This window comes from Gadus macrocephalus, chromosome 1, assembly GCF_031168955.1.
Source record: "Gadus macrocephalus chromosome 1, ASM3116895v1".
Taxonomy (NCBI): Eukaryota; Metazoa; Chordata; class Actinopteri; order Gadiformes; family Gadidae; genus Gadus; species Gadus macrocephalus.
The window spans coordinates 1,295,721-1,319,992 of NC_082382.1; the positions used below are offsets into that span (position 1 = coordinate 1,295,721).

The 24,272-nt window shown below is 44.6% G+C and overlaps 5 protein-coding genes across 5 annotated transcripts in view; 3 read left to right on the forward strand and 2 right to left on the reverse strand.

Annotated features, from left to right (window-relative positions):
- LOC132465006 (protein PRRC2A-like) overlaps positions 1–7,054 on the forward strand; it is a 33,520-nt gene extending 26,466 nt beyond the window's left edge. The window contains exon 3 of the mRNA XM_060061670.1: positions 6,660–7,054. Within this exon, the coding sequence (XP_059917653.1) occupies positions 6,660–6,907 (248 nt within the window). The 3' untranslated portion in view covers positions 6,908–7,054. The remainder of the gene's footprint in view (positions 1–6,659) is intronic.
- LOC132464976 (P2X purinoceptor 7-like) lies at positions 84–1,379 on the forward strand. The gene is made up of 2 exons (XM_060061611.1): positions 84–919; positions 1,075–1,379. Exons 1-2 carry the CDS (start codon positions 492–494, stop codon positions 1,253–1,255), a joined length of 609 nt encoding a protein of 202 aa, XP_059917594.1. The 5' UTR covers positions 84–491; the 3' UTR covers positions 1,256–1,379.
- On the reverse strand, positions 1,527–5,481 carry LOC132464966 (uncharacterized). Its single transcript, XM_060061602.1, has 9 exons — positions 5,068–5,481; positions 4,456–4,614; positions 3,345–3,939; positions 3,147–3,223; positions 2,815–3,004; positions 2,523–2,644; positions 2,200–2,428; positions 1,966–2,112; positions 1,527–1,891 (listed from the first exon to the last, which is right to left on the reverse strand). The coding sequence occupies exons 1-9, from the start codon at positions 5,374–5,376 to the stop codon at positions 1,641–1,643; spliced, it is 2,079 nt and encodes a 692-aa protein (XP_059917585.1). The 5' UTR covers positions 5,377–5,481; the 3' UTR covers positions 1,527–1,640.
- A 197-nt stretch (positions 7,055–7,251) lies between the features above and the next one.
- LOC132460001 (uncharacterized) lies at positions 7,252–8,820 on the reverse strand. The gene is made up of 3 exons (XM_060054964.1): positions 8,513–8,820; positions 7,640–8,075; positions 7,252–7,521 (listed from the first exon to the last, which is right to left on the reverse strand). The coding sequence occupies exons 1-3, from the start codon at positions 8,818–8,820 to the stop codon at positions 7,252–7,254; spliced, it is 1,014 nt and encodes a 337-aa protein (XP_059910947.1).
- Positions 8,821–13,558: 4,738 nt separating this feature from the next.
- Positions 13,559–15,497, forward strand: LOC132460011 (piggyBac transposable element-derived protein 4-like). The gene is made up of 3 exons (XM_060054975.1): positions 13,559–13,980; positions 14,408–14,682; positions 14,809–15,497. Exons 1-3 carry the CDS (start codon positions 13,559–13,561, stop codon positions 15,495–15,497), a joined length of 1,386 nt encoding a protein of 461 aa, XP_059910958.1.
- Positions 15,498–24,272: the final 8,775 nt, after the last annotated feature.

Sequence of the window (24,272 nt, forward strand, 5' to 3'; positions counted from 1 at the left end):
GCCGCAGGTGACGCCAGGAATTGGTTCCGGGAAGAAGTAGTCCAGCGTCCTTAAAGGACAATTCCGGTATTTTGAACATTGAGCCCCCTTTCTGGTTTGTTTAGGCTGAAATAGAGTGGGTGACACCGAAATTTTAACTATTAGTCCTTTCTCGGGTATTTGGCTCATTTTGAATCGCTCCTGCCTCCTTCACAATGGTTGTCTATGTGCATACACCAACCTGTCATCCCAGCAACCCTAAACGTTCGTTTTCGAAAATGTGCAAGTAACCGAGTGGTTAGTGGCATTTGTGAAGTTTAAAAAAAAAATATCGGCGCAATATATGGTTTCTGTCGTGTTTTATTGCACATTTATCGCCAGTTGATTTCAGTTGGAAGACTCATTACTGCTCGTTGATATTACTCCGCCGAACCGGAAAGGTGGGCTGTTTACGTTGGTTTGAAATCTTGTACCGTGACTTGAGCACCTCGGATTAGGGAAAATCATTGAAAATGGAATATGAAAGGTGGCTTCTGGAGGACGCACTCGATTTTGAGTTTGACGGCAGAGGATATCTGTATGAACCAGAATACACCCAAGAGGAGCTACGGGAGATGGAGGCCAGGGCTACGGAGGCGCCTGAAGCTCCGGCTGAAGCGGTCCCCAGGATCGCGGGAAATTGGTGGTGTGCCTGTGGGAAGTGCAGGCAGATGCCGACGGAGCACGAAAGTAGGTGCTGCACGGAGTGGGACCTTGTCGTCACAGCTGGTATGGCCAACCTCAATGTCTCGGTCGACGAGACTGTGTCGCCCTGCATCTCTCTAAATGAAGTGCGCCATCTCCTAAATAAAACCGTGCTGGAGACTTTCTTCTGGGTCCCTAAAATTAACTGGAAGAAACGCCCCACACCCGAAGGACCGAATGGCCAACTGTCAGATAGGTAAGCTACATTGATGTAATGTATTTCATATTCAGATGCCAATTTGTATAATTCGCATGTATCTCGACTATAATGTTTTTGAAAACGGTGCCACCGTCTCATTACTAGTAGTTACTGACCCAGTCTTTGCTCTATCCATGTTTTGTTACCCTCAGTCAATACCGACTTGTGGCTTATCGAGTCATTCTGGAGTGGGCCCTCAAAGGTCAACCACTGGGACGAGGAAATCGCCTTGCATTACCCAGTTGCGTGGTGTGGGCTGTTAGGAATGCGTTCCCATCCCCCACTGGACAGTATGCTGGGTTTAAACCCAGTGAGATAGAGGAATTATTCTGAATTCATTATTTTTATTCTTATTCCAATGTATATCTTACCCTTCTGTTCCTACCTTCTGTTCCTACCTAACTGCATTGCGTTTACTTTTTAATTTCTTCTCAATAAAAAAACTTTTGTTCAAAAATCGTTGCAGTTTTATTTAGAAAGTGCACTAGTGTCTGTAGGCCTAAACATGTTTTCCTAATGGGTAAAGGTAGACATAGGCCGACTGTATTTACAAACACATTTACAACACTACCACTTGAACACCCTACACTTCACTCTTTATGCTGAGGAACCAAGCCTAATAATTTTGCTCTTGTGTAGCCTACTGTACAATAAGGGGTAATAAAAGTGATTCTGATTCTGACATATAAACAAATTTACAATCTGGATCCTTGGTTTTTCAAACATCAGTGTGGCGAGGGAATCTGGATTGATGTTTCCTGATTAAATCTTCCTTGGGGGGTCTCTCCTTAGTGGCAATGTTTGCAGGCCGCTGGACATGTGGAATGTCTTCCGGTGTTCTTTCCTCCCTTCTCTCCAACACGAGTTTCACAAGGTGTTGTGTGAAGTACTGACTAGTAGGCTCATAGATCTTCTTGGCTACCCATTCCTTGCTCTGTTTTGGGAACACCATACTGTATCTTGGAAGTCCTACACAGAGAACATTATTTCTTAGCCAAGTTGTGACAAACACATTTAGGGGCTTACTTATGAAATCTCAATACCTTCTGAAGTCTCTGTCTGCTGTCGGCCGACATTGTAATTGTTGTCCAGGATGGCTAGTTGTGTTCGGGCTACCATGGTGTCGTACCGAAAATGCAGTCGTTTCGGCAGATATTTTAGCATAACGTTGTGGTACACTTCCAAAGATCCTGTAAATTAAAGTGTTTCATTAGACATTGAGAGAGTGACTACATAGGTTGAAAAGTTGCATAGATCTGTTTCATAATGCTATATACCTGTATGTTTGAAGCGAGTCATCTGCTCAAGGTCTTTCAGAAGTCTTTTATCTTCAACAATATTCCGTAAAGACTTGAACACTTGAGACTCTGGCTGGAGCCATCGCTTTGTCCTTTGCTGATCTGGGTTGAGAGCAGGGTGAGGGCATGCCCACTTTCTTCCATCTTGCTCCCATGTGTGCTCCCCACAGATGTGGTGGAGGACTGAGGTCCACCGTCGCTTCAGTTCCTACAGAATATATTACATTTCAAGACTATTTGATAATCTTCTGACGGGATTTCAGTGCAATCTTTATACATTCTTTATGCATTGGGGTTATTACCTCAGCACTCTCACCACAAGATGAGCATGAGAACCAAAAGTGATTGAGGATCGCCCGAATCCAGCCCTGCAGGACCTGATTTTCCTTTTTGTTGGCGAGTGCTACCAGTTTTTTCTTTATGCCTGTGTAATAGTAATGAAACACATTACCACAAATGTGGGTGAGCCAAATGTGAAGGTTCTCCTTCACAGTACAAGATATGTGGTCTTGATACATGGAAGGTCTATCAGGTTATGATTTGATGAGTCATTGAGTCAATCACAATTTACATTGTTTTGATACAACTATTTACCTTTTGATACATGCCAAGGATCAAATTCATGGTGAACATTCTGGAATTCCTCCCTCATTATTTTCCGAACTGATGTGGCCCGGTCTGTAGTGATGAGGTCTATATCTACTCCTTCATTGAAAATGAGATGGTTGAGGCCCCTCCTACAGCCTTGGGACTCCATGGCAACTGAACTGCTAGCTTCCGTTACCTATTGACGAAAGAGAATAGAAATGAATGAATTAGCAATAGCAAAAAAACAAATACAATACACCCACTGAATAATGCTTTATCTATACTCTGTCACCCAGAGTATAGTTTCACAAATCGGACAAGCAGCATTTTAGTTTTACCTGTAGTAGTTGAAAGTGAATGATCTCATTACTGGATAGAAGCTGAAACGAATAGGTGGAATACTTGCAGCTGTAGCCTGTAGAATGTAATAGCGTGACAACATGTGAGTCCTCCTTACTATCCTGAGGAAAACATTTCCAACAATCTTACAATCCATACCTCCATGTTATTGTATTAAAGAAAAAAAACACACTCACCTGGTGAGTCAGACCTGGCATCTCCACACAGCTCTATGGACTCGCCTTCAGCCTTTTGTCTAATAAGTCGCCTAATGAGATTCTCATGATGATCCTTGTATGCAAAGTGTACTACTGGAATAAGGTAGTCGGATTGGATGGAGTAGTACTGCGATTTCTTCAAGAGTTGCAAGTTTAGGATGCTGGCCCACTCGTGTACTTCAGTGAAAGTTGTTCCAGAGAAAAGCGTAGCAGCAGAAACAAGCAAGTTATTCTGTGCCATTCCTCTTGCATCAGGACATGATGCCCACTTGCCATGATGATTATTCAAACATGTCCATTCAATCTTTAGTTGGCTGCCTGTAGTTGTCACTTTTTTATCAGTGATTTGTGCGGCACATATATGGCATGTTCTAAACAGTTGCATGATGCTAGACTCGTTCACAATCCATTTTCTTTCATCCCACTCCCCTTGCTCTTCTGAGGCACTTGAACTGGAGGTTTCACTTGAACTTGACTGTTGACTGAGGCTGAAGCTCATGTCTTTTGGGTCATCCTCAATGACTGAGGAAATGCTTGTGTCCATTTGAAGCATCTCAGTTTCACAATCATCTGGCTGTTGAAAAGTGAAGCAAAGGAATACTTACAATTATAGTGATAACTAGAAAATGCATTTCCTGCAGAAAATGTGCTGTAGTGCAAAGTGAGGTTGAAAATATGTTTTAATAAAGCCACATAGATTATTTAAGACATAAAGAAACGTGTGTCTTAAATCAAGTGATGGGGTTTGAACAAAAGTTCAAAAGTCTAAATGGAGTAAACAATGTAAACATTTGAGAAAATGGAAATGGTTGAAAACAAATAGAGTGACAGCTGAATGAAAAGCGCAAAGCATTGCTAAAAATGCAGAAATGTAAAATAAGTGTGTGTGTGTGTGTGTGTGTGTGTGTGTGTGTGTGTGTGAAAGAAAGAAAGAAAGAAAGAAAGAAAGAAAGAAAGAAAGAAAGAAAGAAAGAAAGAAAGAAAGAAAGAAAGAAAGAAGATACAATAGTTGAGCGCTGCATGCAGCACTCACCTAATAAACATTGTATCACCACAAGTAAGGTAACAATATAGTAACAATATAACTTACAGATAGTGAGAGCCTCTCCCTGATCACAGGGAAAGCAAGGTAACTGCCAGATAAGGACTTCCTTGGGGATTTATTGGATTGGTGAGGCCGTGGCTGTGGACTGGTGAGGACCAAGGATATGCTGGAGGTAGAAGGCTGGTCCACCACACCGCCAACAGCCTGTAACAAGTTGCAAAACACAACATCTCATCAACATTACTGACACAAATATTGTTGTTATGGCTCAGACTGCCATTTGAACGGTGGTTCAAGCGATTATGTTATGCATGGTCGCCTGAGTATATAATAATATAAGATATATAATATGGGCTATAGATATCTATATATTATATATCACGGCCAAAATCACGGCCGTACGATGCCCATGTCTGATCTAACCTCTGTGGATACCCCATCAGCTCTCTTTAGGAGACGTTACGATCAAAAAAACATTTTAAAAACGCTATTCTAGGTCAAAATACTAGTAGGCCTATAGACTAACTTCAGAATCATCGTCAAAAACATCAAGCAGCAACAACGAACTCGCTGTTTTGGTCCGTGTAACCTTCAGTTCGAGTCAGATGTTCAACCTAAACTAATCATAAACATAACGTTGTACATGATCTAGCTTACCCCGAGGTCTTCTTCGTCTAGCGTTGGTCCACAAAGCGTCGGTACAGCTGCCCTTTTCAGATGCAGTCTCTTCGGACACTTCTTTCGATGACTTGTTGATTTCAGGTAGTCCTCAGGCCGAAAGTGAAAGGCGCAAACGCGATGGTCGGCTTCCCGAAGTACATTTACTGGGGTGTTTATGTCGAACCCGAGGAATGAAAGCCACAACTTTCTGACTCTATGACTTTTAGGTGTGTTGAGAGGAAGCCGATGACAACTCCTTTTTCTAGAGATCTTCCCGCAGTTTCTGACCGCACAAATTCTTCCCATAATCGATTGCACGGTAACCACAGCTGATGCCTTGGTTTTGAACTCGACAGAAAATGAAGTTGAACGTCTTCTTCTTCTTCTTATTATATATTATATTAGTTATATATATATATATATATACATATAGACCTATATATATTATTATTATGCTTCTTCTTCCTCTGGAATATTGTCGTCAACAGGTGGTCGAACTGTGTAACCAGCTGTGTAACCATGGTTACACAGCTGGTTACACAGCGAGCGGAAGTTTATATGCGGTTGTGAGGTATCTGAAAAAATAGTTCCAATTAGCAACTAACACGGATATAAACCATATATTGCGCCGATATTTTTTTTTTTAACTTCACAAATGCCACTAACCACTCGGTTACTTGCACATTTTCGAAAACGAACGTTTAGGGTTGCTGGGATGACAGGTTTGTGTATGCACACAGACAACCATTGTGAAGCAGGCAGGAGCGATTCAAAATGAGCCAAATACCCGAGAAAGGACTAATAGTTAAAATTTCGGTGTCACCCACTCTATTTCATCATAAACAAACCAGAAAGGGGGCTCAATGTTCAAAATACCGGAATTGTCCTTTAACAACCAGACCGTTACCGGTGTTTAAAGACAGGCATTTAGAGGCAAGTGGCTCAAAAGTGGGTCAGGTCAATCAACAACAGCGGAGGAGCTATGATGCCAATGTTTAAATAATGGTTGTCAATAAGGCAGAGTCAAGTAACAACTGCCAAGCTGCCAAGAAGTTCGGGGTCACGGAGTGTAACGTAAGAAGATGGCGAGCACCTAAACAACGTCTCAAAGATGCCAACAGTCAGCGCAAATCCTACCGTGGTCCTCAAAGGGGTCGTTTCAGTGAGGTTGACCGGAGAGTTTTTGAATACGTCAGAGAAAACGCGCTTTGGGAGGAGCCGCTGGAAGCGGAGCAGCTGGGGAGCGATGACAGCGAGAGCGAACACAGCGGGGCAGAGGACGTGTGCGAGGGATTAATTTATCAAATTAATTACAGGCTCTGTGATTAATTCATCTAAATTAATCGCATACCTATACGACACCTATACGACACATAGCCTACCGTTTGTTTCTCTCCCTTCTCTCTCTCTCGTAACTTCTTGATCCTCCCCTGATTAATTAATCGAAATTAACGCGTTAATTTGACAGCCCTAATTACTACTATAAGTTAAAGTTACAACACTTCAAACACACATGCATGTTCAACAGGCTTTTCACTTGTGAAGTATTGCACTAACTTACAAATTATGGTGTTTTACATTCCATACAGGGACGAAGAGGAAGAGAGCCAGGGTACCAGAGGGGAACACAAATATGCAGGGAGCCATCCTCCAGGCCCTGCAGAGGCAAAATGCTGTGCCTACCCCTACCCCGCTCTCTGGGAATGAGCACTTTGTCATGGGCCTAGTTCCTTCCCCGGAGAGATTGCCACCTGAAGTACTGGAGTATGTTAAATTCCAAATTCGTAAGGTCATATTTGACACTTCTAATTTCACCCTTAATTTGGAACCTGTTTAAGCTTATTAGCTAGTGGTGGTGACAATCTCTCCAGGGAAAGAACTAGGCTGGTGTCACTGTTCTACTGTTAACTGTTCATTTGTTATTGTTCTGTTATGTTTATATTATATTGTTCTTATGTTATTTTTATTATTTTTATAATTATTTTTGAAATAAAATATTTCTCACAACTCTTCTCTCAATATATGATTTTAAGATCTAGCATGCATGGACACAAATATACATTTTTAATAACACTACTTAATTGAACAATTTTAATAACAATTTAATAATAATGAAGGAATCACTTTTGTTTTGTGTGGGTGGCTCTTAAAAGAGCCGTTTTGGGGTTGTTGTGCACTGCACTATACGATGGTGTCATGCCACGAGAGGGTCCCTTCTGCAGAGAAGTAGGAGGTGAAGGTCTCGCGGATCCGGATGGCCTCTCTCCCGGCGTTGTTGGCAGCCACTCTCCCCAGCCCTGGCAGAGGCAACACCACACCAACCGGGAGGCAATCTCTCACTGCTGCTGTTGGTGCTGTTCTGCGGAGGAGGTTGTGGAGCACACAGGTGGCCTTGACGCATCTCTCCGCCAGCTCAGGACGGACTTCGATGACCATCCGGTAGATCCGCCACTGGGAGGAGAGGATGCCGAAGGCGTTCTCAACTCATGAGGTCGGTCCGTAGCGGAAAGGCCTCGTCCGCTACAAACACATGAGGCAGGGGTCCTCTCTGCGCAGCCGCTGACAGTACTCTGTCAGCAGGGAGCTTGAGATCGCCAGCTCGGAGGGCCAGACCAAACACCGAGTAGGCCAGAATTCCTCCATCACTGGTTCTCCCATAGCCCCCCACATCGATGATGCGGAAGCACTTGTCTGCGTCGACAACTGCCAAGAGAACAATGGAAAATGTTCCCTTGTAGTTGAAGAACTGCGAACCGGAGTTCGCAGGGGCCTTCAGAACAACATGCTTCCCATCGATGGCACCGCAACAGAGAGGGAAGTTCCACTGCTCCTCGAACTGCTGCGCAATCACCCTCCAGTCCTCGGTAGTGGGCACAGCCATGAACTCCTCCACCAGGCAGTCCCATATAGCCGTCACCCCATCGGACACGATGGAAGCCACGGTGGAGGCCCCGACCCGGAAGCTGGTGGCTATCGTCCGGAACGAATCGCCAGTAGCCAGGAATCTGCAAACACATGAATAATTTATTTTAGCCTTATTGAGAATTTTAGTTGTATACCAAATATGTAGGCCAATTATCTTGCTGATATCACTGCACAGGTATATGTCTTGACTAGCGATTTGCATCAGCTTATTTTATTTTCAAAAGCATGACAAGGAGGTCAAGAATGAATATGTTGGAGCCATGATGCATTTATTTATTTTGTTTATATAAAACTCAGGTGACATGCATGTATATGAAGATTTGCGTTTAGGTTGAAACCATAGATAATATATAAAAACACTGTTGAAACACTGGGTGGAGCATTGACAGCATTGGAAATAGATGTATGCACTATCAGAACACGCGCCCGAAAGATTTCTCCCCGTTGTGTATATAGTTTTTGACTACAGAATGTGCTGATTGTTATAGAGTAATTAGGCTATGAAACCGCAACTTACCGGAGACAGATAGACAGGCGCTCCGCAGCTGATATGGAGCGCCTGTAGTTGGTGTCCTGACGGGAGATCCTGGCACCAACCCGGGCTAGCAGGTCATCGAACTGGGCCCGACTCAGTCGAAAGTACCGCTGAAACCGGCCGTCATCCAGGCGGAGTTCTTGGAGCAAGTGGTGAAACTCACCCAGCTGTGGCCGTCTCCGGAGGATGTCGTGCACCCAAAGACGACGGCGTTTGCGTTTGCGACGGTCCTCGGACTCCTCGGACTCCCACAGCAAATAAAGCGCAGCGATGTTGGCGATGCCAGCCATGTTTCAGCAAAAGAAAAATGGCGGGGGCGGTCTCATCTACGCGCGTATGCGTACGCGCGTATCTGACCATTTTTGACACAAAATGGTCAAGCAACATTTTCGCTGCGTTACGCACGTACATGGTACGCGAGGTACGCGCTTGGTGTGTTCGCAGCTTTAGTCCTTGTATAACGTGCGCTTCATAAATGTACCTCTTGTGACCGTTCAAGCCCAAAGCAACAGTCTGGCTTGGGGAAGTGCACTGCTGGAACTTAGCCTATCGTCTTTTATTTTTGGTTTCATAATCACACATGTGGAATTGCGCCTTGGTCTATTCGGCATATTGAACCGTCTTGAGGCCTAATGCGCCTCCTTTTTGAAAAGTCGGACAAACGGACCTTCGGACCAATGGGTTCCGTTTTCGGAACATTGAACCGTCGGCATTAATGGCATGTCGATCTAATGGGAAATATTTCGGACCATTGAGACGTCGGAACAATGTGGCGTCGTAATTACGGCATGGCACCCTTGGGATGACCTAATAAACTGTTTTTATATGAATCCAGGTGTTCTCTGTATTTTATAAAATTTTAAGGGCGGTTGAGCGATCGCAACACAACAAGCATGAGTTAATTCTTGAACTGAAAAATAATTGTATTCATGTTGTACGTGCCAACATGGTTTTTATTCTTCATCCAAACGAGGCCATTGAAAGCCATGAGGGGTCTTGTCACCACTCTGAAATTGTTGCCTGATGGCTGAAACCAGACAGGAGGGTAGAGGCTTCCTTATATGCAGGCCAAGAACTCCATAAGCCCAGCGTATAGCCTGCCTGTATGCAGTGTACCGGTATTGCCTAGGGAAGTAGGTTGGAAAACTTATTTTTTTCATGCATGTTTATTGTCTATGCAACACATCTCTAGTCGCCTATAACTGTTTAAGTTGGTTCATTGGACTCTATAAAAATAATGCTAAAGTAAACAAACAATTAACATACTCGTGCGTTCTGGCTTGAAGGGGACCATGATCCTGCTTGAAATGTGTGTATGCTATCTTCAGCACAAACGGATTCAGGCAGCATGCCTCAAATCCTGGATGCTGAGTGAGGCATGTCTAGGGTTGCCAACTTTCAGAAATTAAAATAAGGGACGCCCACCACGGGCCCGACTCCTGTGGGGCGGGGCGCCCGCAGCAGTGGTATGTTTTATTTTGTGCTGGTGTTTTTAGTAAAGGGTTGATCAAAAAAGGAATTAGTCATACTTAAATCTTGAAATGCTTTATTACCACATAACATTCTCTTATAAAGTGCAGTCAATTAAATCTTGAATGAAATCTCTTTGTGTGGCGTGTGCAGCAATGAACTTTTAAAATATAAACTAAATGAACGGAGAACTTCATGTTACTTGCATAACTATAGGGACTCTCTTTGAAAAATTTTACAAAAAAAACCAGTACAAATAAACGACAAAAACACTTAATAAAATAATATGAATCACTTAGTTAATAGCAACACCTTCTTTAGTCCAATTGCATTAGATTATCATCACTGTTGTCCTATTAAAGTATCAACGTTATTGTCCTTATAACCTCCTCATGAACTTTGATGTTCATCATCCTGAATGATAACTGTGTCAGGATGTTCATCATCCTGAATAAAAAACAAAACTAAAACTAAACTTAAAGAAAAAAAAATTGCCATAATGTGAATATCCACTGCTTGTCTCCCTGTGACTCTCTCCCTCCCTCAGGAGAACACGCTCTCTCTCCCTCCTCAGTACGGGGTGCTGTTTGGTGCAAGACAACAGATAAGGGTGTCTCCCTCCCACGTTGGGTGCGGCCATAACGCCTTGAAAGCGAGCGTGCTCTGGGGGCTGGGTGTGAGAGAAACCATGGGTAGTTCCTTTTCTCGGCCAGCAGAGGGGTTGTTCAGGTGAAACCTATGGACAGAGACTACAAAGAACTTCAAACATGGCAGACAGGGAACTACAAATTTATCAAAGCCTGAAAACTCAACAGAGCTCTACCTGCATTCCTTGGATATGTGGTATTTTATGGCGTATGGCCACCACACGCTTTCAGTTGAACACACTCTATTTCCTTTCTCTGTACTGTGTGTTAGTGTGCCTCTCTGTACTGCCTGAATGGTGTAGGTCGACAAATGGGGGGGAAATGTGTTCTCTCTCTCTCACCCTTCCTCACTCCCCTTAGGGTCAAGCAGCAGCTAGGACCGTTAACAGATAAGCCTGGAATGCAACATCCTCAACTCCCCATCATGGAACAAGACCTAATAACTATCTCTCACACACAAAACGATCCTTCTGTCCCTTCATTCACAATCCCATCTTGCCGCATCCATTCCCAAATAACTTTTCACTTTATTATAAATAACTTTAATACTGCTCCCCCTTTCCAAATTTCTATATACACAAAACTACGAAGCTGACCACCGAAATTGGTACAGGGCTCGTCAGGCCGAACCAAAACACCCTCACAGGTTCTAACTTCCATACAATTCTAGGGAGGGGAACTACAACATGAGGTGGAGTAGAGGACTTCAAATATGGTGGACGGGGACCTCAAATGGGAGGACTACACATATGGGAAAGGGGATTATACTCTGGGCCTGAAAACCATACAGAGTCCCTTCTCGTGGTCCTGAAACAACCGTTCATTGTTAGAAAAACACGCACTCTATCGCTACCTCCAACTGTTTAGAGGGAAAATGGTCCCTCTCGATCGTCCTCCGACTTTAGCTCTCCTTGCTATCTCTCCTTGCTATCTCTCTCGCTCCCTCTCACACAAACGCACATTCACACTGACTTCACACACGGCTCCTCTCATTCTGTCTCCCGCAGACGCACACAGAAACATATCAACGGACCTCTCATTCTGTTTCCCGCAGCCGCACACAGAAACATATCAACGGACCTCTCATTCTGTCTCCCGCAGCCGCACACACAGAAACATATCAACAGACTTCTCATTCTCTCTCCCGCAGACGCACACAGAAACATATCAACGGACCTCTCATTCTGTCTCTCGCAGACGCACACAGAAACATATCAACAGACTTCTCACTCTGTCTCCTCTAAACGCACACACAAAAACATCGCCTCTTGCGTACCCGCGCACACACAGAGTCGCTCACAGCCTTTCTCTCTCTCTCACACGCATAAACACTGTCTCTCTGTTTCTCTCTTTCACCCGCACACACACACTGTCTCTCTGGTCGTGAAGGTGGGGGTGAGAGGTCTCTGCTATCCCTAGTCTGCGTCAGTTCAGGTGTCTGTCCGTCAGTCCCCGCATATGCAATGAATATATGGCCAAGAAATCGTTGTGCTTCTTCGGGCACCTCAGATTCACTTATCAAGGGCGGCGAGCCTTAGGCCTCGAGGGTGTTCTTTCACCACGCAACGAGCCTAGTTTATCTTATTGTCATTTACCTTTTTCCTCTGGGTGCCACTCATGCCCCAGGCATATCGTTTCCTCTGCAAAGGGACTCTAACCCTGATAAAGGACTCTAACCTTCTTACCACATAGAATTATTTAATACACCAACAAAGAACGCCGGGGGGGATCCTAACCCTCTTTAAAACGCCGGTGGGGATAACAACCCTCTTTAAAACGCCGGTGGGGATACAACCCTCTTTAAAACGCCGGTGGGGATACAACCCTCTTTAAAACGCCGGTGGGGATACAACCCTCTTTAAAACGCCGGTGGGGATACAACCCTCTTTAAAACGCCGGTGGGGATACAACCCTCTTTAAAACGCCGGTGGGGATACAACCCTCTTTAAAACCCTGGTGGGGATACAACCCTCTTTAAAACGCCGGTGGGGATACACATCCATTACTTGGCCATCGGTAGTCTTGTATCACTATGCCCGATTCTTATAGGCCCTATGGTCTCGAGGGTATTCTTTCACCATGCAACGAGCCGATATTCGATGTGTCACGCGTTCAGGGTCAATCGGGTTTATGGGGAAATGCTGGGATACAGTCCTATTCGTCCCCACGAGATATCCCGTAGCGAACCGCTCTCACAGTCTCACCTCCTAATGTGGTTCCTATATAACTATTCAGAGTTTGGATTTTATCAACAGGTTCTGCCTACCTTTTGTTGGGCCCGAGGTGAGACTGCAGGAATCGGTCCGGTGCTCCGGGGTCCCGAGGTCGTGCCGCTCTCCGTCTCTCGTTTCCCAGTTGCGGTTCAATTCAGAAAAAATCACGTCGGGGTCACCAAATTGAGGGGAAAAACGGTCTGTCTAGTTACTGGACCAGATGAAATGAGACGGAGAGGTAATAAAGTCTGTCGGCACGAGGACCTTGGATTTATTAACCCATTCAGACCGGATCACGCATACGTGTGTATTTACCTTTAAGACCGGAACACGCATCTATGCGTAGTTACCATTGAGACCGGGAAACGCGTCTGTGTCATTTTCAGCAATGCGGTCTTTTTCAAGGCACATGACCAGTTATACTCACTGTGATTGGTTGATATATTCTTGGGGTGAGCGAACGAGATGCTTGGGATTTTTTTTTAATTAATAGCAAAGCATTCTATTGGTCGAAATACACGTGGATCATGTTTTATTCAGTGGGACGTTTAAACTTTAAATCGCCGAAGCGATCGAATATGGCATCGAACATGGCAGATTCGAGTGAAGGTAGTGACATCGAAGACACTGAATTAGATGAATTGGAAGAAAATATTTTACCATCTGATCGCGTGGTAAGAGAGCAATGGATTCAAGCGATGTTTGGGGAAGAAGAGGATTTGAGCGAGTTTGAAGGCTTCGCCAACGAGTGGAAGAGTGGCAACTTTCACTCGCGGGAAAAAATTCCATTCAATCGCCAACCTGGCATAAAGATCGAGCTGCCAATGCCAGATGTTATAACACCGGTGCAGGTATTCTCCCATATCTTCACGGAAGAAATGTGGATGCGTCTTATAACGCAAACCAACCTCTATGCTGAGCAAACGCGGAGTGCAACGCCTTCGAACAGCAAGTGGGATCCCGTCACGATCCATGAAATGAAGACGTTCGTGGGACTGTGTCTGGCCATGGGGATACTTGAACTGCCATCACGAAGAGACTTTTGGCGTCAAAAGAAGTGGCTATTCAGAACATCCATTCCCCAAGCCATGTCAAGGGACAGGTTTGCCATCATCTGGAGGTAAGCTAATAAGAATATTGGAAATATTTTCGTAATGATAGTGATCATATGACATGATTACAACAATGATAATGATTTGATCCTGATACTAATTACAATACGTTATGTCACAAGTCACTGATAATAATGGATGATTTGGATAATAATATGATACATAAAAATACAAATGACAATTATAGATTATAATGACGATAATAATTCATGTCTGATGATAGATAATAAGTAGGTGATTATTGATAACTCAATAAATAGAAAAGACAATGATAGCTCATGATGATGGAAATAATTCTGATGTCAGATGATTGACAATGTATAATTTAAAAAATACATGACAATGAAAGCTCATGACAATAACAACAACATTAGTTCAATGTCAAACAATAAAACAATATTATTCACTGTCTAACTGCCTCATGTACATTTTCAGGTATCTCCACTTGCAAGACAACAAGGCCCATGATGTGGACCGCTCGGACAAGCTCTGGAAAGTCAGATGGTTCCTTGACTACCTGAAAGATCGATTCCAGGAACTATATGAAGTCAATGGCTTTGTGAGTGTGGACGAGAGTATGGTGAAATTCAAGGGGAGACTCTCTTTCCGGCAATATCTCCCTCTCAAACCTACTAAGTGGGGCATCAAGGTGTGGGTCATGGCTGAGAGCTCCACCGGGTATGTGTCAAACTTCCAGGTCTACACTGGACGTAAGGGGGGGGTGAGTGAGAAGGGCCTTGCGCACCGTGTTGTTATGGATCTGGCCGGACCATACTTTGGGTCCCATCTCTCCATTTATATGGACAATTTTTATTCCGGGGTCCCTCTCTTTGAAGAGTTAAAAGATCATGGCCTGGATGCCTGTGGGACCATTCGGTCCAACAGGAAAGGAATCCCCAAAAAGCTGGCTGCCATGGCCAAGCATAAGTACACGGTATCCCAGAAGGATGAGCTGACCTTCTGTGCCTGGCAGGACACGAAGACCGTCCTGGTCCTGTCAAACTTCCATGCTCCAACGGCAACAGGGACAGTCAAAAGAAGACATGGAGGAACCATCCAGACTGAGGTCACAGTGCCAGCATGCCTCGCCGACTATCAGAGGCACATGAAGGGGGTCGATCTGTTGGACCAGATGGTGGGCTACTATCAAATCCAGCATCGGTCCAAGAAATGGTGGCGGAGGCTTTTTTTTTATTTCCTGATGGTCAGCTGCTACAACTCTTACATCATTGCAAGGAGTGCTGGAGCTAACTGCAGTGGCTTCAAAGATTGGCTGGAGGACCTTGCACAGGAGCTTGTCACCCCTGTGACAGCAAGGAGTGCTCCTCAGTGTGCCACAGCACCTGTGGCAGCCTCAGCCCAGCACGACTGTGAGAAAATCTACGAGAAAATAAAGATCTGTAGGGAATGCTCACAGTCGAAGAATGGCACTGAGGCCCGTCCTGGTGCCACAGTCTATGGATGCAGGCAGTGTAATGTGCCCCTGCACATTGAGTGCTTTGGCAAACATGTCCGCCGCACTTGATGATCTGTGATCTGTCCATAAAATGTTTACGTTAAAAAACCTGTTTGTTTTGGGGTTTGTTTGTTTGTTCCATCAAGAAGTAATGTTGTTTAAAAAAATGTTCAATTACTGTTTTAATGAATTAATGAAATATAATTAATATAATGAAAATGAATAAATCAATGAATAATATAATACAATAAAAGGAAATCTGTATTGATTTTTCGTTTTCGTTTTTCGTTTTTGTTTATTGATTTTTTCAAAAGAATGCTGTTGAAGATTATATCAAAGCAGACAGTTTAGATGGAAGCCAAAGAGGTAAGCTCTTAAATGTTTTTTATTTTATGTTTCTATCTGCTATAGAGCCTGAGATACTAAGGTTTTAGTAGGCGTGGGAAATTTTGTCTAATTTTTCTGAAAATCCTCAGGTTTTAGAGGGGTGTTTCCAGAAAAGTGAATAGGCAAAAGAAGGCCTTTTTAGCAGGCGTTTTTAGGCCTAAATGGGTTAAGTAAAGTGGCAACAGTTATACAGAGTCATAAAGCGTGAGAGATCGAATATGTCTAAGTCCCTAATCAGCGCTGATGGTTCGTCCAGAGCTTCGCCTCCGTGGAAGGTCTGCTTCAGAAGAAGATCAAGAGTCCCTGTGTGATACAGTCTTATGTAGGGTTGCCAACTTTCAGAAATTAAAATAAGGGACGCCCACCACGGGCCCGACTCCTGTGGGGCGGGGCGCCCGCAGCAGTGGTATGTTTTATTTTGTGCTGGTGTTTTTAGTAAAGGGTTGATCAAGAAAGGAATTAGTCATACTTAAATCTTGAAATGCTTTATTACCACATAACATTCTCTTATAAAGTGCAGTCAATTAAATCTTGAATGAAATCTCTGTGTGGCGTGTGCAGCAATGAACTTTTAAAATATAAACTAAATAAACGGAGAACTTCATGTTACTTTTTAAGTGCATAACTATAGGGACTCTCTTTGAAAAAATTTACAAAAAAAACCAGTAGGCCTACAAATAAACAACAAAAACACTTATAAACTTATGTAAAAAAAGAAAGTGCAAAACATTACTCCTTCCCTCAACATTACTCCTCCCCTCAAAACTGTTACTTATTTTTCCAGGTGTACTTCTTGTTACTCCTTGCAGCACTGAGTAACTCTTTGTCTTTCAAAGCGCTGTTGTAAAACTCTGAACAGGACTGCTCAAAGTTGAGAGTGATCAGGAGCTCACTTCTCATGAGCTCTGTGGAGCACCTGTTCCTGCAGTCACTCCATTTGTTGGCCATTCTGGAGAAGATCCTTTCCACACATCCAGTGGATGCTGGGATGCTCAGGATGTGTCTGGTGATAGACAGCATGTTTGGCAGGTCAGCTACTCGAAAGAGAGCCACCCACCTGGCAGCCACACCTTTGGACTTCCATTCATCTTCAGCATCTTCTTTGAGCCTCTTCAGAATGGGCTTTGCTGTGGAGCATTCATCCTAAAGTTCATCCATGTTGACTTTATGGATGAGGTTGAGCTTGGTGGTCACCCTCTCAATGTCAGTAAAGGTCATGGTGCCATGGTGCAGAGAGAGAGGTTGCAGTGAGAACAACCAGTAGTCTTCCGAAAAGTTGAACCATTTCTCAACATATGAGAGTGCTGTGTTGAGGAATGCAGTAAAATCTGCCCTTGCCATGTCAGCATCAAGTGGACGGAGACGCTGCAGCTTCAATTTAGTTAAGTAGCCATAGAACTGTTAATCTCGTCTCTGTGTGAGCTTTTGCTTGAAGTTTTCCATGATGGAATATAACTCAACACAGGTGGTTTCATCACTCTCCAGCTTCTTTACAACTTCCTCAAAGAGAGAGAGGATATTATTGCAGAGAAGAAGGTTGCATGCTGTCCTGTTGCATGCTGTCTGATGTCAGACAGCCCACCGTGCGCCACTGAAAACACTCGCCGACATATTTTACAACTTGCCTTGTAAACATCTCCACTGACGCTGTCCAGCCAAGGATGTGCGTCTTCCCACTCACGTCCGTACTTCTGCAAGCGTTTACGCTTTTGAGGACGTGGTGGAGTATCGGGTGTAGCGGACATTTTTAAAAGGCGCAGGTTTTGTGAGCAGCGCCGGTGTGTGGTGTCTGTCGCTAGGCAACCGTGACCACCACACGCATGCGCAGACACACAGATGACCGGAGCGGGTCTTGCGTCGATCCCGCCGCGACAATTTTGCTGACCGTAGTATTATCTGTGTTTTGTTTTGATCATTATTGTTAGATTTAGTTTTTGTGTGTGTGACAGACATGTGTATTGGACATTTATGGATATACGGAACAAATTGCCAAATAAGGGACGATTCCGTATTTTACGGGACGGTTGGCAACCCTAGGCATGTCACATCTGCTGGTCTTGGGCTGAGCTCCTCGACCAGAGACCAAAATGCACTCACTTCCCTACAGCACAAGCTCTCCACCACAGATTCCATGGGATGGCACCGCCCACACAAACACCTGCCAAACACCGCGACACAGACACGCTTACTACTCTCCCTCTCTCGGTAAGCGGTACCCTGACGGTGTCAATGACAATCAATCACGAGGAGTAGAATCGAAAATAATCACGCTGAATTCATGACCAGCCTACGTGACCGGCGGCTACCGGGTACGTTTGCAACAACACTTTCACCGGAGGAATAGGTAAAAGCTTAGAAATAAACACTAGGCAAAATATGTTGTTAGTGGAGCTAGTAGGCAACCATCAAAATGTGGGATAACTAATCGTAGGGGTTATCTGGGGGGGGGGGGGGGCTAGCTCAACCGCTCGTTGCTGCATTGCTAAATGATAGCAACCCACCAGGACACCTCACCAACTCTCCACCTATTCTCCTCTGACCATGAATTTAATTGGCTTTGACGGCCATCAGTCCTCGGCAATTCCTCATTCGCCCTCTCACGTCTAACAGGCTCGAAATTATACGGCTGCGGGCCATCATAAATGTCATTTGTGGTTCTTGCCACCTCTTCCTCATCCCAGTTAGACGCCATAGTTCTAGTACTAGGCTGAGGCTACCTTCCACCACGACTCCCCACCGTGACGTCACCACCGAACAACGTTAGAAAACACCTGTTACTACATAAAACGACAAACTGGACTTTAACACCATTTTGGAGACATTTGATGAATGCTATACATATTTTGAGTGCTTTATGTACCCATTAATCGAAACTTCCGGTTAACCTGCATCATGGGCTTTAAGTGTTCGATCCTGCTTCCAAGTGGCTATGTGAGGGTAATGCAGCTTGTGTGTTCGATCCTGCTTCCTAATGGCTATGTGGGAGCAGCTTATGTACTTAAAATACGTAACAAGACCCACCCAGGCGAATGCTGTTTCAGTGTTGGGGGGACGAGGTGTGGTTTATCTCCCCTATGGAGTTTTTCCACTTCGGTCGGTGGTGTTGATGATTTTCCTACTTTGACTATGTTTTCGGTGTGGTAAATGGTGCATATGGCTTAAAAATCGTACAGAATAGCAGAGGTGGGGGTAAGTCATCCATGTGCAAGTCACAAGCAAGTCTCAAGTCATAACCTTCAAGTCTCAAGCAAGTCCCAAGTCACTGTGGTTAGAATCAAGCAAGTCACAAGTCAAGTCATTGCTCAGGTCAAGCAAGTCACAAGTCAAGTCATACAAAAATCTGATGATCTAACCCAGTTTCCACATTTAAAAATCGGTAAAGAGAGTGGTTCATAAGTTATTTCAACATTAACAATAACAATGTCTTAACAATAACAATAACTCAAACTATTCAAAACATTCCAAGTCGAGTCTTTTATCAGTGTAGGTCAAGCAAGTCTCAAGTCCTCAAATTTGCGACTCGAGTCTGACTCGAGTCAAGTCATGTGACTCGAGTCCCCCATGTCTGCAGAATAGCCATCTGAGATGACCAAGGAGGGATTGTTACGTATTTTAAGCACATAAGCTGCCCCCACATAGCCACTAGGAAGCAGGATCGAACACACAAGCTGCATTACCCTAACATAGCCACTAGGAAGCAGGATCGAACACATAAGCTGCAATAACTACTCCAGCCACAGATGGCAGCACCTTTAGACAGGTGAGGAGTGTGGAGCCATTACGTCACTCCGGCCCCGCCGACTTCACATAGGCCACGCCCACTTGATAGAAGACAGCGCAGAGTTCAGATTTAGGGCAGAACGAATTGGTAGCCCCGCCGAGAGGACCGTGCCTAAGCCCGATGTAGTGCACGATATTATTCTCATACGTGTTATATACAATTCCCTCCCTTTTGCTTCATAGTTACCATACCGAAATAGGCCTACTTTAACAAATAAAGTGAGTTAAAAGCGACCAAGGAACTTTCTTCAAAAAACGCAACATAGCATATTTGAAGATTTTAAAACTAGCGCTATGATTCGTCAAAGTCTTTTTTTCCCAACAGGTTGCTGCCCAATGCCCTTACACCCAGCGCGCGTGTTGCCTAGTGTTCGGCGAATGTACAGACAGCTGAACTCAAATCCATCCATGGCTTTTCGCGTATTTTGAAGTGACAAATCATAGCAGCGTAGTATGATGTCTAAATGTGTATCTGCTCGGAAAAATGCATTAAGGTTGGCAGCAAACTCTCACAGGTATCCGTGAAATGACCACGGACACTTAACTCAAAATCCGTGGAATCCTCACGGAAACACGCCAATTTCCGTGATATGGCCATGGATTTTGCTCCAATGCAAGTTAGTGACACTCATATTCCGTGGCACACACACAGATCCCTGTCTCAACGATCGAGTCGACCACGGGCGCTTAATTCAAAATCTGTGGTGGCTTCACGGAATCACTTAAAGGTTGGGTATGGAATTCGCTTTTTTGACAATTTTTGCAAAATTACTTGAAATCCTTGTCATAACCCACTTACAGCCACTGAGTTAGAAGTACTGACATGAAAATTAAACAAGTCAATCATCTGTGGAACGGGCAGGGCTCGAAAAACTCCAGCCAATGATTTCCAGAGCCACCGAGTTGCATTGGACAGTAAGTACGTCAATCAACGGTCGTACTGCACTCCCCCTCGCCCCGCGCACGACCCCTTCGTGCATTACTCGTGACCCAGAGCTCGTGACCCAGAGCAAGCTCCTGTTTGTTGTTATCCTGCGGTAGCTACTAGAACTAGTTAATCCACATTTGGACCTCGCAGTAGAAGACAATTTCCATGGCAGACAAGACGCCACCATCCCCACCACCACCAGCAAAGAGAAGGAAAACTCTTTTTCTTTTGTTAAACAAAATAGCCATGGAGCAAAGTAAACTATGCTTACCTAGTGTTGGCCAAAGCATTGCTATGATGACCAGGCTAAGGCCATCTAGCTAATTTTGACAGGCTATGATATTTTGCCATAAACTTGGGTGAAAACTAGGGTTGCTGCGGTATACCGTGTTACCGGTGTAAGTGGGAAGAGGCAGTGAATGAAGTATTGATTAGACAGCGATTTATTATTAACCATAGCAACGCTGGTAAACAAACCTTCAAAGCCCAATCCTTACGAGAGCTCACCGCGCTACGGCCATCCGGAGGCGCAGAGCTTTTTGCCGTGATATTATATAAATAACGTTATAAGACGCTGTCATCGAGAATTGGCGCGCTGCCAGACGCTGTCACAGTGTGAGAGGAGAGTTGACGGAGAAGATGGCGGTTGACCTAGTTTCAAAGTTTATACCGTTTATACTCGGTAATACCGGTGTTGAGACGAGTGTATTACTTGGTGTGAATATGTCCACACCGCGGCAACCCTAGTGAAAACCAGGACTTCCAATACAATTATATGAAACAAACATACATTTTCTAAAAATAGTAATGATTTATGTGACCGTTTAATGTTTATAATATCTGGTGCAACTTACAGCTGAATGTAGTGCCATGTTGTTTAACGAAAACCTACGCTAGCCTGGCTCGCTCTCGCGCATCTGTGTTCGGTGCCATGCCGTAATTCCGACGCCTCATTGTTCCGACGTCTCAATGTTCCGAAAAATTTCCCATTAGATCGACTTGCCACTATTCCGACGGTTCAATGTTCCGAAAACGAAACCCATTGGTCTGAAGGTCCGTTAGTCCGACTTTTCAAAAAGGAGGCGCATTAGGCCGACGGTTCAATATGCCGAATAGGAAAAAGAGTTTTATACCTCGCTCGCTCCCTCTCACTCTCACTCTCACTCTCACTCTCACTCTCTCTCTCTCTCTCCAAAATACAACCTAGGCCTACATATCACGTTCACGATGAATTTTGGAGGGCAAAAAGACAACGCTTCACTTCATTTCGACACGGTGTTGCAGCACCATGGACAGAGAGCGGAGGTCCAATTCTCAACACGGGCACACACACACACACACACACACACACACACACACACACACACACACACACACACACACACACACACACACACACACACACACACACACACACACACACACACACACACACACACACACTTGACTAAGTACACGGTATGAGGTATAAGTTTGACTAAATCAATGCCAGCGAAATTATTTAGGCTAAAAGCCGCACTGCAAACACAGTAAACAACACATAGGCCTATAGCCCCACACACAGCTACTAAAGACAAAAATTGTATTTGTTTTTCACTCACCATTTGACTTCTTTAAGGGAAAAGTATTAGTCCTTGTATAACGTGCGCTTCATAAATTCACCTCTTGTGACAGTTCAAGCCCACAGCAACAGTCTGGCTTGGTGAAGTGCACTGCTGGAACTTAGCCTATACATCGTCTTTTATATTTGGTTTCATAATCCCACAAGTGTTTCGTTATCCGTTTGGTTGGGTTGGTCTCTCGGAGTTTCGTGATTCCAGTTATGCTACTTTATGAGGAAGGCCGGGGCGAGATGCGCGACAGCAAATGCAACATACAACTCCTCGGAAAACTTTGTTTAAAGAAACTGCGTCCTGCGGCTGCTTTTTTCTCTATAGTTGCCCAAATTTTCTTACGTAAATGGCAATAGCTGCTGCTGTTAAATCAAGATAACCTTTGTATAATGTGGTTCTTTAAAGGTCCCATGACATGCTATTTTATGTATTCTTTAATATAGGTATTAGTGGGCAACTAACACAGTATTCAAAGACGTTCCCTAAATTCAGCCGTGGTGCAGAGTTACAGCCACTCCGAGCCAGTCGCACATTGAGCTTCCCCCAAATGCGCTGTTTCGGTGGGCGTGTCAAGGAGGAGGGTGGGGGTGTGGCCCTGAGCAGCTTGCAGCCACCATGCGCTCTGTTTACAGTGGATGTATCGCAATGGCGAGCCGCACACAGCCTTTAGCCGTGTTCTGTAAATATTCTAGAACACACGGGAGTCCTGGAGCTCTATATCTAAATATTATCATATAGCCTACACATATCTATATCATATAATATATATTATCACGGCCAAAAGCTGTGTGAGCCGATATTATGAATCTCAAACGACCGCGTTGGGTTCTCCGACGTTCCTGGTTCTTCAACGTCCACATCAATGTGAATACACACACTGTAACGTGGCGCTCACACTGAGCGCCACATGTGTGTGTGTGAATACACACACTGTAACGCAAGTGTTTCTTGTCGGTTCTTTGACGTGTCTTGTATTTCCACAACGAGACTGTCGTGGGGGTTATCTGAGCCATGGTTGAGAATGAATTGGGGGGAAGGAACTTTGGCTTTGACTCCCTCAAGAACATGAACCACGACATGGAGGAGAAAGGGATTGTTGGCGGCGAATGTCTCCCGCTTGAGCCCCGCTGAGGGACCACCGCCGGAGGCGGAGGTGCATAAGCGCTGCCCGGCAAAGATCCCTTTCTCCTCCTTGTCGTGGTTCATGTTCTTGAGGGAGTCAAAGCCAAAGTTCCTTCCCCCCAATTCATTCTCAACCTTGGCTGAGATAACCCCCAATACGAGTCTCGTTGTAGAAATACCAGAGACGAGAGTCCGACGTGTTATGAGCCATCACACCAACAGCAGAACGGTTATCCAAATAACAAGGAAGTGTACAACACTTGCGTTACAGTCCTGGAGCTCTATATCTAAATAATATCATATAATACATAGATATCTATATCATATAACATATTGTGTGCGCCTCCAGACGATATTATGAATCACAAACGACTTTGTCGGGTTCTGCGACGTCTCTGGTTCTTCCACTTTCACATCAACCTGAAGTCGACTGAACCGCGCGCTGCCCGCGGCCGGCTGCCCGCTGCCGGGCGATGGTGCCTCGCGGCAACCGGCGGCATGTCGCAGTTCATGTACTTCAGCGAGTCAAACCAAAGTTCCTTTCCCCCAATTCCTTCTCAACCATGGCTTAGATAACCCCCACGACAGTCTGTTGTGGAAATACAAGACACGTCAAAGAACCGACAAGAAACACTTGCGTTACAGTGTGTGTATTCACACACACACATGTGGCGCTCGCACGGTCGAGTCTCATTGGCGGGCCAACGTCTCTGGGCGGGCCAGGCAGAGTAAGGGGAGGAGCTCAGATTCCTCATGACGTCATGAGCACAGATTTCCAAATCAGCGCGCTTGAGCCTCCGTTTTTTCAAAGGCGAGCAGAACAGCTAGTGCTCGTTTTACACCAAACGCAAGTTTTAGCCACTGGGGGACCATAGGCAGGCTAGGGGAACTCATATTTATGTTAGAAAACCTCATAAATTGAGATTTTCATGTCATGGGACCTTTAAAATCCACTAGCAGCATGTCTCAGGTGTCCTGCTTAGGCTATGACCACAATACGACTCAACCAGGCGC